Genomic DNA, 15,384 nt, shown 5'->3' on the forward strand with positions numbered 1-15,384 from the left:
ATTAATAACCTGCAATATGCAGATGGCAAAACCGTGTTAGCTGAAAAGTGAAGACGACTTGAAGCACTTACTGAGGAAGATCAAAAGACTACAGCCTTCAGTATGGATTACACATAAAGAAAACAAAAATCCTCACAACTGGACCAACAAGCAACATCACGATAAACGGAGAAAAGAATGAAGTTGTCAAGGATTTCATTTTTCTCAGATTCACAATCAACGCTCAGGGGAGCTGCAGTCAAGAAATCAAATGACACATTGCCTTGGACAAATGTGCTGCAAGAGACCTCTTTAAAGTATTTAAAAAAAAAAAAAAAACACAAAGATGTCGCCTTGAGGACTAAGGTGCACCTGACCCAGCCATGGTTATTTTCAATCGCCTCATACACATGGGAAAGCTCGACACTGAATAAGGAAGACTGAAGAAGAATTGATGCCTTTGAATTACAGTGTATTCTTCACAAATACTGAATATACCATGGACTGCCAGAAGAATGAACAAATCTGTGTTGGAAGAAGTACAGCCAGAATGCTCCTTAGAAGCGAGGATGGTGAGACTTCATCTTACATACTTTGGACATGTTATCAAGAGGGACCAATCCCTGGAGAAGGATATTATCTTAGTTATCTAGTGCTGCCATAACAGAAATACCACAAGTGGATGGCTTCAACAAAGAGAAATTTATTCTCTCACAGTCTAGTAGGCTACAAGTCCAAATTTAGAGCATCATCTCCAGGGAAGACTTTCTCTTTCTGTCAGCTCTGGAGGAAAGTCCTTGTCATCAATCTTCCCCTGGTCAAGAAGCACAGGGACCCTGGGTTCAAAGCATGCACTCTGCTCCTGGTGCTACTTTCCTGACAGTATGAGGTCCCCTACTCTCTGCTCACTTCCCTTTCGTTTTATCTCTTGTAAGATAAAAGGTGGTGCAGGCCACACTCAGGGAAACTCCCTTTACACTGGATCAGGGATGTGACCTGGGTAAGAATGTTACATCCCACCCTAATCCTCTTTAACATAATCTAATCTTGCCTCATTAACCACAGGCAGAGATTAGGATTTACAATACATACAAAAATTACACCTATCACAAAATGGAGGACAACCACACAATACTGGGAATCACGGCCTAATCAAGTCAAATTTTGGGGGGACACAATTCAAACCATGACAGACATCATGCTTGTTAAAGTAGAGGGTCAGCAAAAAAGAGAAATACCCTCAATGAGAATGACTGACACGGTGGTTGCAACAATGAGCTCAAACATAGCAACAAGTGTAAGGATAGTGCAGGACCATGCAGTGTTTCATCTGTTGTACACAGGGTTGCTATGAGTCAGAACCGACTCGACAGCACCTAACAACAACTGTCTTCTGAATTTCTTTAAATATGCAAGTTGTATAACCTCAACATGATGGGTATCAAAAGAAAACCACCCACCATACATCACAGAATGTCCTTTAATTTGCCTTAAACTTATTCAGCTCAAACTTCAAATGAAGGTGCCTTATACTTGCAGAGTTCCAGGATGTTCTATAATACTATATTCAATTTATACTACTCATGACTTTAAAAATTAAAATCAAATTACCTCTTAATCTTTATGAATCATTATAGTTTCTTGCCTGAGGTTATTTTAGTCACACTTCTCTGGTCCTAACCTATAACCATTTTAGCATCATTAGTGTACTATCTAAAATGCCTTTTCTGATGTATTTCCAATTTTATTGGTCATGTTTGGCTCTAACACACTACACCAGGGGTTGGCGAACTACAGCCATGGGTCAAATCTAGTTTGCTATCTCTTTTTATAAATAAAGTGTTCTTGGAATTCTGTCATTTTCATTCATTTACATACTGTTTATGGCAGGTTTTGTGCTATCAGAACAGAGTTAAATAGTTGTGACAGAGACCATACGGCCTTCTTATGTAAAATATTTATTACCTGGCTCTTGATAGAAAAAGTTTGCCAAACCCTGCACTGAATTAATATCTCACAATGTCACATCACATTTCATTACCTACACATAAAGATTTTTAAATCAGCTATCATAATATATATGGTAAACTATATATATTTCCTGCATCACAGGACACAAATCACCCCTACCGATAGAGCAAGTCCAAAGCAAAATAAAATACCTTTTTCTTCCCTCAGAAGAAAATCATCTCCTTTATTCTGGTACCTTGTAACTTCCTAGATTCTAGCATACCAAAAAAAGAAAAGTCTTTACACTATGTTAAAAAAATAAAAAGGCCATTCATACTCATGTTTACCACAGAAAACCATATACATCTTTGCTCTTTGTCATCATAGACTGAAAAGCTTTACAAGAAATATTGCTGTTATTGTTAGCTGCCATCCAGTCGCTCCAACTCATGGCCACCCCATGTGCAACAGAATGAAACGTTGCCAGGTCCTGCATCATCCTTCATGATCGTTGGTAAGCTCAAGTCCATTGTTGCGGCCACTGTGTATTTTGAGTGCATTCCGGGCACATCTTCCAGCATTATATTGGACAGTATTCTGTTGTGATCCATAGGATTTTCATTGGGGTAATTTCTGAAGTAATTTGCCAGGCCTTTCTTCCTTATCTGTTTTAGTCTGGAAGCTCCACTAAAACTTGTCTCCCATGGATGACCTTGCTGTTATTTGAAATACCAGTGGCATAGTTTCCAGCATTACAGCAACATGCAAGCCACCACAGTACAACAAATTAACAGGCTAGTGGTGGAGAAGAAACATTAAACAATAAATGGGCAGGAAGACATTTGGTGAGGAACAAAAGAACATCAGCCTTGCCTTTGAAATCAAACTATACCTACAGCAGAATTAAGAAAAACAACAGAATGTACAGGATGGCTTTATTTCCTTCTCTCTTCCTTAATCCAAATTTCTGGCATCCCTCTACCTAAAGACTCTCAGAATCCACTTTGATTTTCTAGGAGAAGGAAGTCTAGGAGAATAAGATTTGGGACTCTGGACAATGTTTGCTAGTGAATAGACTCCCCATAAGTTAAAATTCTGTCATCAAAGACGGCTATAAGTCTTTCTTAATCTTTCTCTTCCACGTAGCAAGAGTAGTAAGGACCGTTACGGGAAAAGGCCAGGCAGTCCCCACTTCTCTTTCCTTCTTCTTCCTACACTTAACTAAGCAGAAAGCCTTAAGCACTACCATGTGAGCATTCTCTTGTTGCTCCTTTACTAACAATTCTCCTGGGGCTGTTTGGTAGTTGTTAGATGAGTCTTTGCTTATATCTTTAAATAGATCTGTGGCTTGGATTTGAGTGTTTGCAAGGGACAGAAAAGGCTAGTTTTACTCTAAAACTATTTAGGCCTAAATTGTATAAATGATCCAGTCTAGTTCAACAGAGTTCTCTACTCAGGTTCCTGAGGCCAAAGCTTCAGTTAACAGTAAAGACTATTCTGCTACTCAACAGCCAATCTCTCTTAGGGACCTTAGGTATAGAAGGTGATTCACTGCAGGCACAATTTCCTAGCCATAGCATCTAAAAGCACCCCGATCTCACTCAGATATTTTTAAAATCCAATACAGTCTATAAGCAAGAACATCAAAATTTCCCCATCAGTCAACCACAGTCCTGAACTTCTCTCCTTCCACTCCCTAGCATGATTATCATAATAATTAGTTACAAGACAATAATCCAGTGTCTTGGAGTCTGAGAGCTACCTAGCTCAGGTTAGCATACAAAATAAGGGGAGGTTTACCTTATGAGTTCAGAGATTAATTAAAACTGAGACTGGTTAAGAACCACATTAAGATTCTTCTTGGTCAAGGGTTAGTGAAACTATATTTCATATAATTCAAAATAAGTATATTAGCAAACCATTGTTACTAATGTTTACTGAACAAATCAACCAACATATAAGTGAATGGAACTATTTATATTAACCTAACCAGGCAATCTCAGTTTGATTTTTTTTCATATTTTAACATCTCTGAAATTGGAGTAAATCTTAATTAATGACTTATATTAATGACTATAAACCTGACTGAAGTCCAGTATTTAAAACCTGTATTTACTTCTACCAGTCCCCTTGGGAAACTTAAAATCTGAGAGAACTTCAAAATTTCTCTGCTTGAGCTGTTCTGCTACCACACAGCAAACCAATACAGTTTCACTGGAAGAGAGTTTTTTTTCCTTCTACTCTTGCTGTCCCTTTCACCATTTATTTCTTTTTCACCATTACACTAATGGTGTCATCCTCTGGAGACCTAGTTTTATTCAGGAACCTCCTAATAGTTTTCCCATGTCAGACTTTTTTTTTTCTTAAGTGAAGCATAAAATTAATGATATATCTTATAATATCTTAAAAGTCAATGAAATCTAGTACTTCCTTAGTTACAAAATTACTGAGAAAATCAACAATCACATGAAACAGGCAATACATACTTGGGCATCCTTAAATCTGTGACAACCATGGCCTTAGAGAGTTCCACATTGAACTGCATAGGTATCAAAATATGCTGTGTAGATACATTGAGTTTTCGTGCTTCTTTCCAATTTTCACCTAATTACAGAAAACACTGAATATTTACCACGTGTAAAATTTGAAAAACATACAAGACTCAAAATTACTAATAATACTTCACAGCCACACACACGGGGGGTGGGGGGGGGACTCTTCCCACATCTAGCTACTCATAATGACATATTCCCAGGTACACACAAGCAGCATGTAAATTTTTTCCCTTTCATCATTTTCCTTCTGTTCTTTCACGGGACTTTATGTTTTAATAGGAAAATGTTTACAAAAAAAAAAAAATTCCACTACGTATTCACTGACATTCACCACACCAGTCAAATACCTTATCTAACCAATGTGGCTGTAAGGCAATAATGAAGAAGGTAGAAGAAAGTGAAATTCTTTAGTAATAACTAATAAAAGCTATCACTTACCCAAGATTTGTAACTGGCATTCTTCTAGGCAATATTTAAACTTTCATTTAATTCTCACGACAACCCTATTAATGATGTATAATAATCCCATTTTAGAAAACAGACTCAGAAGAATTTATTGCTTGCCTATGATCCCAAGGCTACTGGTAAAGCTGAAATTCTCACTGAGGTCAGCTAACATGGGACCCTAAGGCAACAGTCACTGTAGTGATACAAGCCTAAATGTTCAATAAGTTAATGGCTAAATAACTGACAGCATAGCCTTAGAACATTATACACACAAGAAAAATCATGAATTCAAGTGCTCAAAATGATGCTAGTAAATAAAAGAAAACTCGGGATACAAAATGATGTAAATAATGCATTCACAAATGTACATAACCCTACATAGGCACATCCTATACACTCATAGGCACCTACACTGAAAAATATCCTAGAAAGGACATATAACAAAATATTAACAGTATTTATATCTGAGCAGTAAGATAAAGGATGGTCTTTTTTTTTTTTATTGTCCAGATTTTCTACAATAGGCATATATTACCTTTACAGTTAGAAAAAAATAACTTCAAAATGTATAACAAAATTAATGTGATTTATGTAATGCCATGTCTTTTCATAAGGAGCCCTGGTGGCACAATGGTTAAGTGCTTGGCTGCTAACCGAAAGGTCAGAAGCTCCAACCCACCAGAGACTCCACAGGAGAAAAGACCTGGTGATCTGCGTCCATAAAGATTACAGCCTAGGAAACCTTATGGGGCAGTTCTACTCTGGTCTATAGGGTAACTATGAGTCAGCATTGACTCAACAGCACACAACAAAAATGCATTTTCATATACTTTATGTCATTTGAATCGAATAATCCTATGAGGCAGATAAAATCCTCACTCAAGAAAAACCAAGTCAAGGAAAGACTGAGCTCTTGGAGATAGGTGATACAATGGACTTTATTACAATTTTTATACTTCCACCACTACGGAGATAAATGAAGTATTTCCTTCACTTCCCATTTCACAAATTAAAAAAACAAGATGTTTACAAGCATGTGTTTCAGTATTTATCAAGAGAATCTATGACAAACAATTATATAAAGTAACTATAGTATCAAAAAGCCCTACTCAATAAAAGATACAATTATTTAAGAATAGTTAATGCTTATCAAAAACAGTTCAAAAGAAGTCATTCAGTAAACAAGAATCCTCAGACAATAACTATGAAATACATTAAAAGTCCTTTCCAAAAGCATCTCAATATCTTAAATAATAATTCAGGTATGGTTCACCGACTTCAACAACTAGTGACCAAATGGATCATTCAAACTTAATTCCCTGAAATGAATTTATGGACTTCTTCTAAAAATAATTTACATTTACAACCTTCCATACTAACTGGGAGACATTAAAAATACAAGCCAAGTTCATTAGCCTAAAACAAATATAATTAGAGAAATAAAATCAAAATGTTCCAGTCATATATAAACTAATACTTGCAATAACCACTACTTTGGATTCTCACTGCTTCTGCTTTTATCAATTACTTAGATAATTAAATTTTTACCATAGACATACAGAGCAAGATCTCTATGTCTAGGACAGCCCCCAATCAAACTGTTGAATTATCTGAATGTTCACTAACACTTTAGGAATTCAGCAGCAGTATGGCACAATGGAAAGAGAGGTGAATTAGACTGGGCTCTGTTACTACTTTAGTGGCTCTTGTCAGGTGAAACTGTAACTCTGTTGACCTCACCTAAAAAACTAGATCTGGATCAGAGACTCCCATCTGGTAGACCGAAGTGAACGGGGTTCAAGTTTACCTAAAACACTTATCCTCCTCAGTCTTTGTGTGTGGCTATCTATGGCCTGGGGCTGTCAGAGCTCTGAGGCTGTTTGCCTCTGGCCCTGAGCAGCCTCTTCTGGTTACTCCACTTTAACATAAAAGTATCATTTTCAATGTGTACCAGTGTTTTCCAACCTTTGACCAAGGTTGGAAAACACTGGTCTAAATCAGAATTTCTCTGCCTCAGTACTAACATTTTGGGCCAGATAAGCCTTTGTTGTAGAGGACTGTCGCATGCATTATATTTTATTTAGCAGCATCCCGGGCCACATCCACAAGTGCCCTTCATACTGTGAAAATGAAAAATGTCTCCAGACATTAACAAATGTCTCCTGGGAGATAAAATCACTCATGGTTGAGAATCACTGTTCTAAGTAATATCTACTATCACTTCTAATTAAAAAATATAAGAGTCAATGAAACATTTAGGATGAAGGTCTTCACAAAAATTATCTCAAAACCTAATTCATCATTTCAGCAAAATCAATCAATAAATTATGCATTTCCTACTTACCAACTCTGCTGTAAAGCAGCTGTATGCTCGTAAGTTGAATATCAAATGAATCATAAGCTCTATGCATTATCTCTTCAAGATTGGCCTCACCTGGTTTTACATCCGGTAATTCTGAACGACTTTTACTTGTCACCTTAAAATTAATTTTGAATAGTTTAGACTATCTAAAATACTTCAAAGTATAAGTATAAAGTTTTTTAATCTTTCAGAGACATATTATAAAAATTTAATAGGAGAGGATAAGCGCATAAGCTGACATACATTTTAAGGCTATTAGAAATGTCCTTATCCATGAAATGTATTTAAGAAAATCAGGTATAAAGTGAATTTTTACATATTAAATTATATTTCCCATTTATTTATACTAAAAGAGGGGAACCAAGTTGGTGGTGGAGAATAATACATCTACAAATTCTTAAAATCTGATAAGAAGCCTTTTCATTAAAAGCAAGACCAAGAGACAAATTTAGCTTCCAAAAGGTTTCTATGGCACAATGACAGGTATGCAGATAGCTTTATAAAAAGTAGTAGAAGGGTCCAGGATTAGGTATTAGGACAGCTGAATTTCAGTCCTAACTCTGCCATTTATGGCCAGGCAAGTCACATTTGTATTCCCCCCTTCCCTGGCATACTATAAACATAAACAAACTTGTTGCCATCAAGTCAATTCTGACTCATGGCAACCCCATGAGTTACAGAGTAGAATTGCTCCATAAGGTTTTCTTGGTTGTAATCTTTTATGGAAGCAGATTGCCAGGCCTTTCTTCTGTGGTGCCTCTAGGTAGGTTTGAATCACTAACCGTTAGGTTAGTGGTTGAGCGCAAACGGTTTGCACCACCCAGCGGCCTTTCTGCATACTATACATATTTCACTTAAACAATGTGGAGATTCCACAGCAGTTTACAAAGATCTTATTCATGTGTGTCTGTATATATTTATTATATAAATACATTTGCACATATATGCAAATATATAGGTGTATATGCAAATATATAGGTGTCATGGATTGAACTGTGTCCCCCCAAAATATCTGTCAACTTGGCTGGGTCATGATTCACAGTACTGTATGACTGTAGATCTGATGTGATTTCCTTATGTGTTGTAAACTCTATCACTGTGATGAGGTTATATGTGATCTCCTTATATGTTGTAAATTCTATCATTGTGATGAGGTTATACTGATGAGGTTTACAAGATTAGACAGTGTCTTAATCCAATCTCTTTTGAGATATAAAAGAGAAAAGCAGGCAGAGACACATGGGAACTTCATACCACCAAGAAAGCAGTGCTGGGAGCAGAGCACGTCCTTTGGACCTGAGGTTCCTGTGCAGAGATGCTCCCAGACCAAGGGAAGGCTGATGCATCACCAGGACCTTCCTCCAGAGCTGACAGAGAAAGAAAGCCTTCTCCTGGAGCTGATGCCCTGAATTTGGACTTGTAGCTTACTGGACTGTGAGAGAATAAACTTCTCTTTGTAAAGCCATCCACTCATGGTATTCCTGTTAAAGCAGCACTAGACAACTAAGACAATAGGTATATCATATATGTATGTGTGTGTGTATATATATGTATATGCACATATGTGCATATAAACATATATTTAGGAGCCCTGGTGGTACAGTGGTTAAGCACTTGGCTGCTAACCAAAAGCCTGACAGTTCAAACCCACCAGTCACTCCATGAGAGAAAGATGTGACAATCTGTCTCCATAAAGATTTAAAGCCTTGGCAATGGGTTTGGTTTGATTTTACATACATTTAACTTTTTTTTCTTTATTTTATATATCTCATGTAAAGTGACAGATAATGAATGTTAGCTAAGAGGTAAAGCAAATTGTCCAAGGTCACATAACTAGATAGATACTCTTACTTCTAACCTTACGCTCTCTCCACTCTACCACACTGCCCTTTAAACAATTCAATTATCAACCTCAAATATGAACAATTAGCTGCATACATTTTATTATAATATAAATATAGGAGGTGTCTACATAAAGTGAAAAATTTCAATAAAAAATAGAATAAGGGAGAATGTTAATATTAAGGAAAGGCAAGTATTTGTTAGGTAGCCAGAAAGATCATTCTACTATTATTATCCATCCTTCTTGGGTCTTTAACTTGTCGTAGCTGTCCAATAGAACTTTCAACGATAATGGGAATGTTCTATCTCTGCACTGTCCAATACAGCAGCCATTTAGCCACTTGTGACTATTAAGCTCTTGAACATGGGTAGTGTGACTAAGGAATAGAATTTTTTATTTTAATTAATTTAAATTTAAATAACTGCATGTAGCTAGTGGTTACCATATTAAACAATGCAGATGTAGAAACTACACAAAAAAATTATTATTCTCTATTCAAAACTGGAGAATCAATAAGTACATAACTGGAAAGAAAGGGAAATTTGGTAAATGCAAGAATCAGCTCTCAATTCAGGATTATTTAAGAAGAAAAATATTAAAACATCAATATGCACTTACATATGCAAAAAAATTTCAGGAGGAGGAAGATATACTTGATTACTTCTAGAACTCCCTCCCATTCTATATATATTAATCACATAATAGATTTACATTAAAAAGGAAATAAATTCCTCAAGCATGGCTCTGAAAATCTATAAATATAATTCTTAGGTTTATCCCTGACCTTCAGAATTCAACTGGTCAATCTGCCTTCAGGAATGTAGGAAATCTACTAATTAAATGAAACTTCACTTTATTCATCGAAAGGAAGATTTCTCAAATTCTAGTATTTACCGTAAATCTAAAAATCAACATACCAAAGCAAACTGTCTAAAGAACAAAATGCATACTAAACAAAGATACCACGTTGAAAGGCCGTATTATAAAGTATACATTATAAGCATATACCTTTAGATGACCAAGATCCAAAAGTAGTAGATTTGATGCAGGACTAAAAATTCCATCTTGTGGAATAATAATATATGATGCCTTCAAATTAATTTTGAGATCAAGAACTTTCTGTGTTTCAATAATATACAGTAGACCTGTAGAAAATTTAAATACTCACAATGAAGAGTTTCCACAAATTATTCAAGAAATAGAGAATCATTAAAAATATGAATTGATAACACAATCTTAAAACAATGCTAAATTAGTATTAATTTTAAAATGACATTAAGTAAAATATTTCCAAAATAAATTTAAAATATTATATTGTTTTAATTTCTATACTCCTCATGAAATACACCTGAATACCAAATTGGAGTGATTCCTCAAAAAAATTATTTTACCCAGAAACTCAATTTGGGTAAAACAGGGGAAATGATACAAACCTAAAATAAAGTGGTATGAAATATTTATTCATAACAACCATATTAGAATCTACATAGATTCGGCCCAACACATAAACTTAACACAGCTCTATCTACCATATTGAATGATACTTGATTTTTATGATATACTCTGAGACAATGAAAACTCCTAGATTATTAAATCATCTTCAGTAAAACAATGTATAAGCCAGAAAAGACAACCAATCAGGGTTCCCTATTCCTTGGGTATTTCATTCAGTTAAGGTTTTATTCCAGGAAATTTAATTCATTCACCTGCATAAGATTTTATACCATTTTTATATTCAAGTTCCTAAATGCAGCATCATCTTTTAAAAATCTGAACAAACTATATATGATCCCATGAGAGGGAAACCCACATTAAAGAGGAAATTCTGTGAGCAGCTACTAAATCAGTTTGAGTAAATACAAAAAGTTTTGATTTATAATAGACAGGAAACTTTCTAAGTATTTGGTTATCAAGGACTACAGTTACACAGAGATCAGTCTGCCAAAAGTTTATACTGCATGGTTTGATGATCTGGCAAGGAGTAATTCCTGAAAAGTTATTTCCCAAATGGTATCCTTTATAGCAGATGTAATGTGAAAAATCACTATGAATCAGAACCGACTCAATGGCAACTAACAACAACAACAATGTGAAAAATAATAATAAAAAAAATACTGGCATGTTACTAGGATTCCATCAACAATTGGTCCTGTTTATCATCATAACGCATGAACAGAATGTTTTCCAGTGTGATGCCACTCATGTTTGCAGACTTCCATTTGACCTTGTCGAGTACCAAAAGTGGAGATAGTCTCAGCAAACATAGAACTTCAGCCTCTCAAGCATCTATTATAATTGTGCTAAGAGACAATATTATTCTCTTGCTCTGAACATTTCTTGAGGAACCAATGTAATGTTGGCTTTCCCTTATTGCATAAGACATTTAATTTCTTTACCTTCAGCTACTATTTTTCTTTTCTCTATTTGTCATTGATTTTAACTTGAATCTTTCTATCTTTGGAAGGAACATTGATTTCAGTGGCAGTGCAAGCCCAGATTGCTAGCAGCAGCAATGTGAGTCTAGCAAGTGCTTCACCTTTGGTCCATTCCTATTTGTATAGAGTAAGGTTACACAAATAAAAAAACTATTGGGCCATCTTGGCCACTAAGCAATACAGCTGCAATCATATCAATCCCAATTTTGCAAGATGGCGTGAAGATATAATCCATCCCAACAGGCCCTCACATATTCTGGTATAAAGGATGAAACGTATAATTACAGTTTCTTGCTTAGGGATCATCCCTGCTTCCAGCAAGTGCAGTTTATAGCCCCGGTCCTGAAACTACTACATCAGGTAGGAAAAAAAAAATTGAGGTGATGTGGGGAAAAATTGTGCAATTGTACCAATATCCTCCCCCTTTCTCCAAATCTACCATGAAAACAGAGGAATCCATCCTAGTGGAGACCCTCCCTTGGTCCCATCATGTTGAGTGTGAGCACATACTCAAAAAGGCATGTAAGCCATCCCTTCATTCCTTTGTCTCCCCCCAATTTTTTATTGAGATACAATTCATGTACCATAAAAATAATGCTTTTAAAATGTTCAATTAACGATTTCTAGTATGTTCACAAAGTTGTGCAACCATCACCACAATCTAATGCTAGAACTTTTTCATCAACCCATTAAGAAACCCTATACCCACCAGAAGAACTGTATGGTGCCCGGCTACCATTACTGAACATTTTGATCAAAGATTCTATAGAAGAATCCTGCTCAAAAAGGGGAAAATGCAAAACAGAATTTAAAATTCTCATTAAATCCAAACTTTCTGGAGCCATAGCGGCTGGATTCACCCTGAAAACTATTACCCTGAGATAATCTTTAAAACTTCAATAAAAATTATCCCCTGAAGTCTTCTTAACACCAAACAATAGTTTAGCTTAACTAGTAAAGAATGCCTGCCTTGAGCATTGTGCTCTTTTAAGATCTATCTATATGGGATCAAACTGACAACAGCAACTGGAAAGATTAGATAGGAAACTTAGGGGACAGTGAGATTATGTTAATGGGGGAGGAAACACTTGGAAAAGAAGGGTAAGAATGGTTGCACAACTCGAATGTAATCAATGTTACTGAATTGTACATGTAGAAATTGTTGAATTGTGTATGTTCTGCTGTGTATATTCTCAACAACAACAAAGTAAAATTATATTAAAAAAAAGAATCAATTGATGATTAAAAAAAAAAAGAAGAAGTTTTGATTTATAAAGTTTAGGAGATCTGATACTCAAACAGAAAGGTCCCTTACGTCATAAAAGACAAATTTTTTTTTTTTTAAGAACTATCATTAGGGCTAGATTTTTTAAGAAGATGAATTATGATGAAAAACTAAAAATAACTGTAACAATCTGGTATGTGAAATTCTGAATAGCTACAATGAAAAAATTCAAACTATGCAGTTTAATGTATACCCTCGCAGTCAAGAGTGTCTTCTTTCGCAAAAGAAATAATTCTGTATTTTATGATTCATATTAATACACTACTATGAAGGATTAAAGTAAAAAGACTTAATGCAGGAAGATTAGTATATTTTAATATAATCTTCAAAGTTAAGGATTTATTATTAAAGAGTACAGGTTTGAATTAAAGAATAAGTCAACAATTTTAAATGTACTTATAATAAATTATCATTATAAAAAGACACTCAGACAAAATGTACATGCAATGTCAGAAAAAGTAAAGCTTTATAACAGATACTAAGTAAAACAGTCAAGTGCCAACAGATAGCTGGCCTGATATATAAAGAAAAAAATAAAATATAATCTGTTTTAAATATACATATTTATAGAATAATAAAAAATAAATAGCCTAAACTCGTGACAGCGCTTTTGTGAAATATTAGAAATCGACACCAAAATTGTGTCATCTTACCCAAGTAAGACGCTAGTAGAGAAAGAGAGAGAAAATCTTGGCATCTCCAATAAGCTATGAGAAACAGATTCAACTGAAATCTCTTAAAATGGGAATTGGTAGTTGGGAAGAGGTAAACAGATCGTCAGATGTTCACAGAACTCTGAAGATCATCCAACAAGCTTGAGACTTAAGAGAGAACTGACTCACAACACAGCAGTCCCGCTCCCCACCTCCATGATCTGGATTCAAACATAGATGGCATTGTTACACTAATGGTTGTTTGCTGGGTCATTCAGGTACAGCATCACAAGAAACAGCTAAAAGGGACAATTTAGCATTCAAGATTCTCCAGGGTCTGCCTGTTAAGTCTTTTTCTACCCTCATTTCCATCTCCACTATAAGGATTCCTCAACCAAAATGATCTCTCTCATGCACTCCTCCCTATACAAATGTAAGCCCTATACACTCTGGAAGTCCCAACTTAAGCCTTACTTTCACTGATGCCTCACTTGACATCAGGACACAGTGCTCTCTCTCAGTTTTGTTTTGTTTTGGGGGGAGTGAGGGGTGTATTGTTTTATTTTGAAAGTAAGTCTATTATGTCTCTCCCCTACTTCCCACTGCACTTAGAACAAATTCCAAACTGCTCAGTACGACCTACAAGGTTTTGCATAATTGACACTGTACCTCTCGAGCATCATCTCATTCCACTCTCACCCTCACTTACTATCTTCCAATCTACCTTTCAGCACTTTACAAATTCACCAAATTCTTCCCCGGTTAGGCCCTTCATACTTGACCACTGCATGGAAAGTTCTTCCTTATATTCTTCAGCTGAGCAGATACTACACAAACATCTGTTCTTAATGTCATTTTTTCAGAGAGACCTTCTCTAGTATTCCACCAAATCTAAATTAGGGCATCCAGTTATTCTCATTTCCTTTATAGCATTTGGGCCTGTTATTGATTTGTTGCCTCTCATAGCTCCAAATTCACCCCTTTGCTCACTCTGTGAAAATGGATCTGAGCCTTTCAAATGTTTTTCATTTGCAAACTGTCACTGTAGTAGATAAAGAGACACTTGCAGGAGGAAAGAGTTTTGCTTCACTTGGCAGGATCCTGCAGCAGTGTGGCCTTCTCCAGAACCAGGCTCATGCACAAGGGCTAGCAGCACCCAACAGTTAGCAACACCCCCAAACCCTCTTGGGCAGTTTCATAGCAAAGTGAGTCCAGTGAGACATCACCCCATGGACAGCTTTCCCCATCACCTCAAAGGGTGGATTTCAGAAACTTCCAGAGAGCAGCTTCTCTGCCACTCAGTGAGCGACAGACATGCCCTCTTCAACAACGTCTGGATCTCAACCCTTGGCAGGGTCTGTTCCTTGGGAACTCTATGTCAGTCCTAGGTTAGAGGCTACTCCTTATATCTACTCTTTCTATGTTCTTTATTCTTTGGAATAGCAAGCCAGTCACTCACTACAGCTAATACTTTTTTACATTAAACTCTACCTGTTCAAATTACTGTGTGGTGTCTCAGAAGAAAACATTCTTTGATGGTTACGAGGGTGGAGAGGGAGAGTGAGGGTTATTTACTAACTAGACAGCAGATAAGAATTATCGTAGGTGTAATGGGAAGTCAGTATAACTCGATTAAACCAAAGCTAAGAAGTTTCCTGAATACAATCAAACACCGTGAGGGACAGAGTAGCAGGTCCCCTCTGGGGACCATGCTTTCAGGGGACATCTAGGTCAACTGGCATAACAAAGCTTATGAAGAAAATGTTCTGCATCCTACTTTGGTGAGAGGCATCTGGGGTCTTAAAAGCTTGTAAGCAGCCATCTAAGATGCATCAATTGGTCCCAACCACCTGGAGTAAAAGAGAATGAAGAACA

The 15,384-nt window shown here is 36.1% G+C and overlaps 1 protein-coding gene across 5 annotated transcripts in view; it reads right to left on the reverse strand.

Annotated features, from left to right (window-relative positions):
• Window positions 1-15,384, reverse strand: part of VPS13A (vacuolar protein sorting 13 homolog A) — a 287,428-nt gene that overhangs the window by 160,347 nt on the left and 111,697 nt on the right. For all 5 annotated transcript variants that reach the window (XR_002825150.1, XM_004383283.2, XM_023737737.1 and 2 more), the window contains 3 exons: window positions 10,145-10,281; window positions 7,276-7,408; window positions 4,416-4,533 (listed from right to left, as the gene is read on the reverse strand). Coding sequence is in view for 4 of the 5 variants with exons in the window: in XM_004383283.2 (XP_004383340.1) it covers window positions 4,416-4,533; window positions 7,276-7,408; window positions 10,145-10,281 (388 nt within the window). In the remaining variant the exon portion in view is untranslated. The remainder of the gene's footprint in view (window positions 1-4,415; window positions 4,534-7,275; window positions 7,409-10,144; window positions 10,282-15,384) is intronic.

The sequence above is a fragment of the Trichechus manatus genome, unplaced genomic scaffold (assembly GCF_000243295.1).
Source record: "Trichechus manatus latirostris isolate Lorelei unplaced genomic scaffold, TriManLat1.0 scaffold00107, whole genome shotgun sequence".
Classification (NCBI taxonomy): domain Eukaryota; kingdom Metazoa; phylum Chordata; class Mammalia; order Sirenia; family Trichechidae; genus Trichechus; species Trichechus manatus.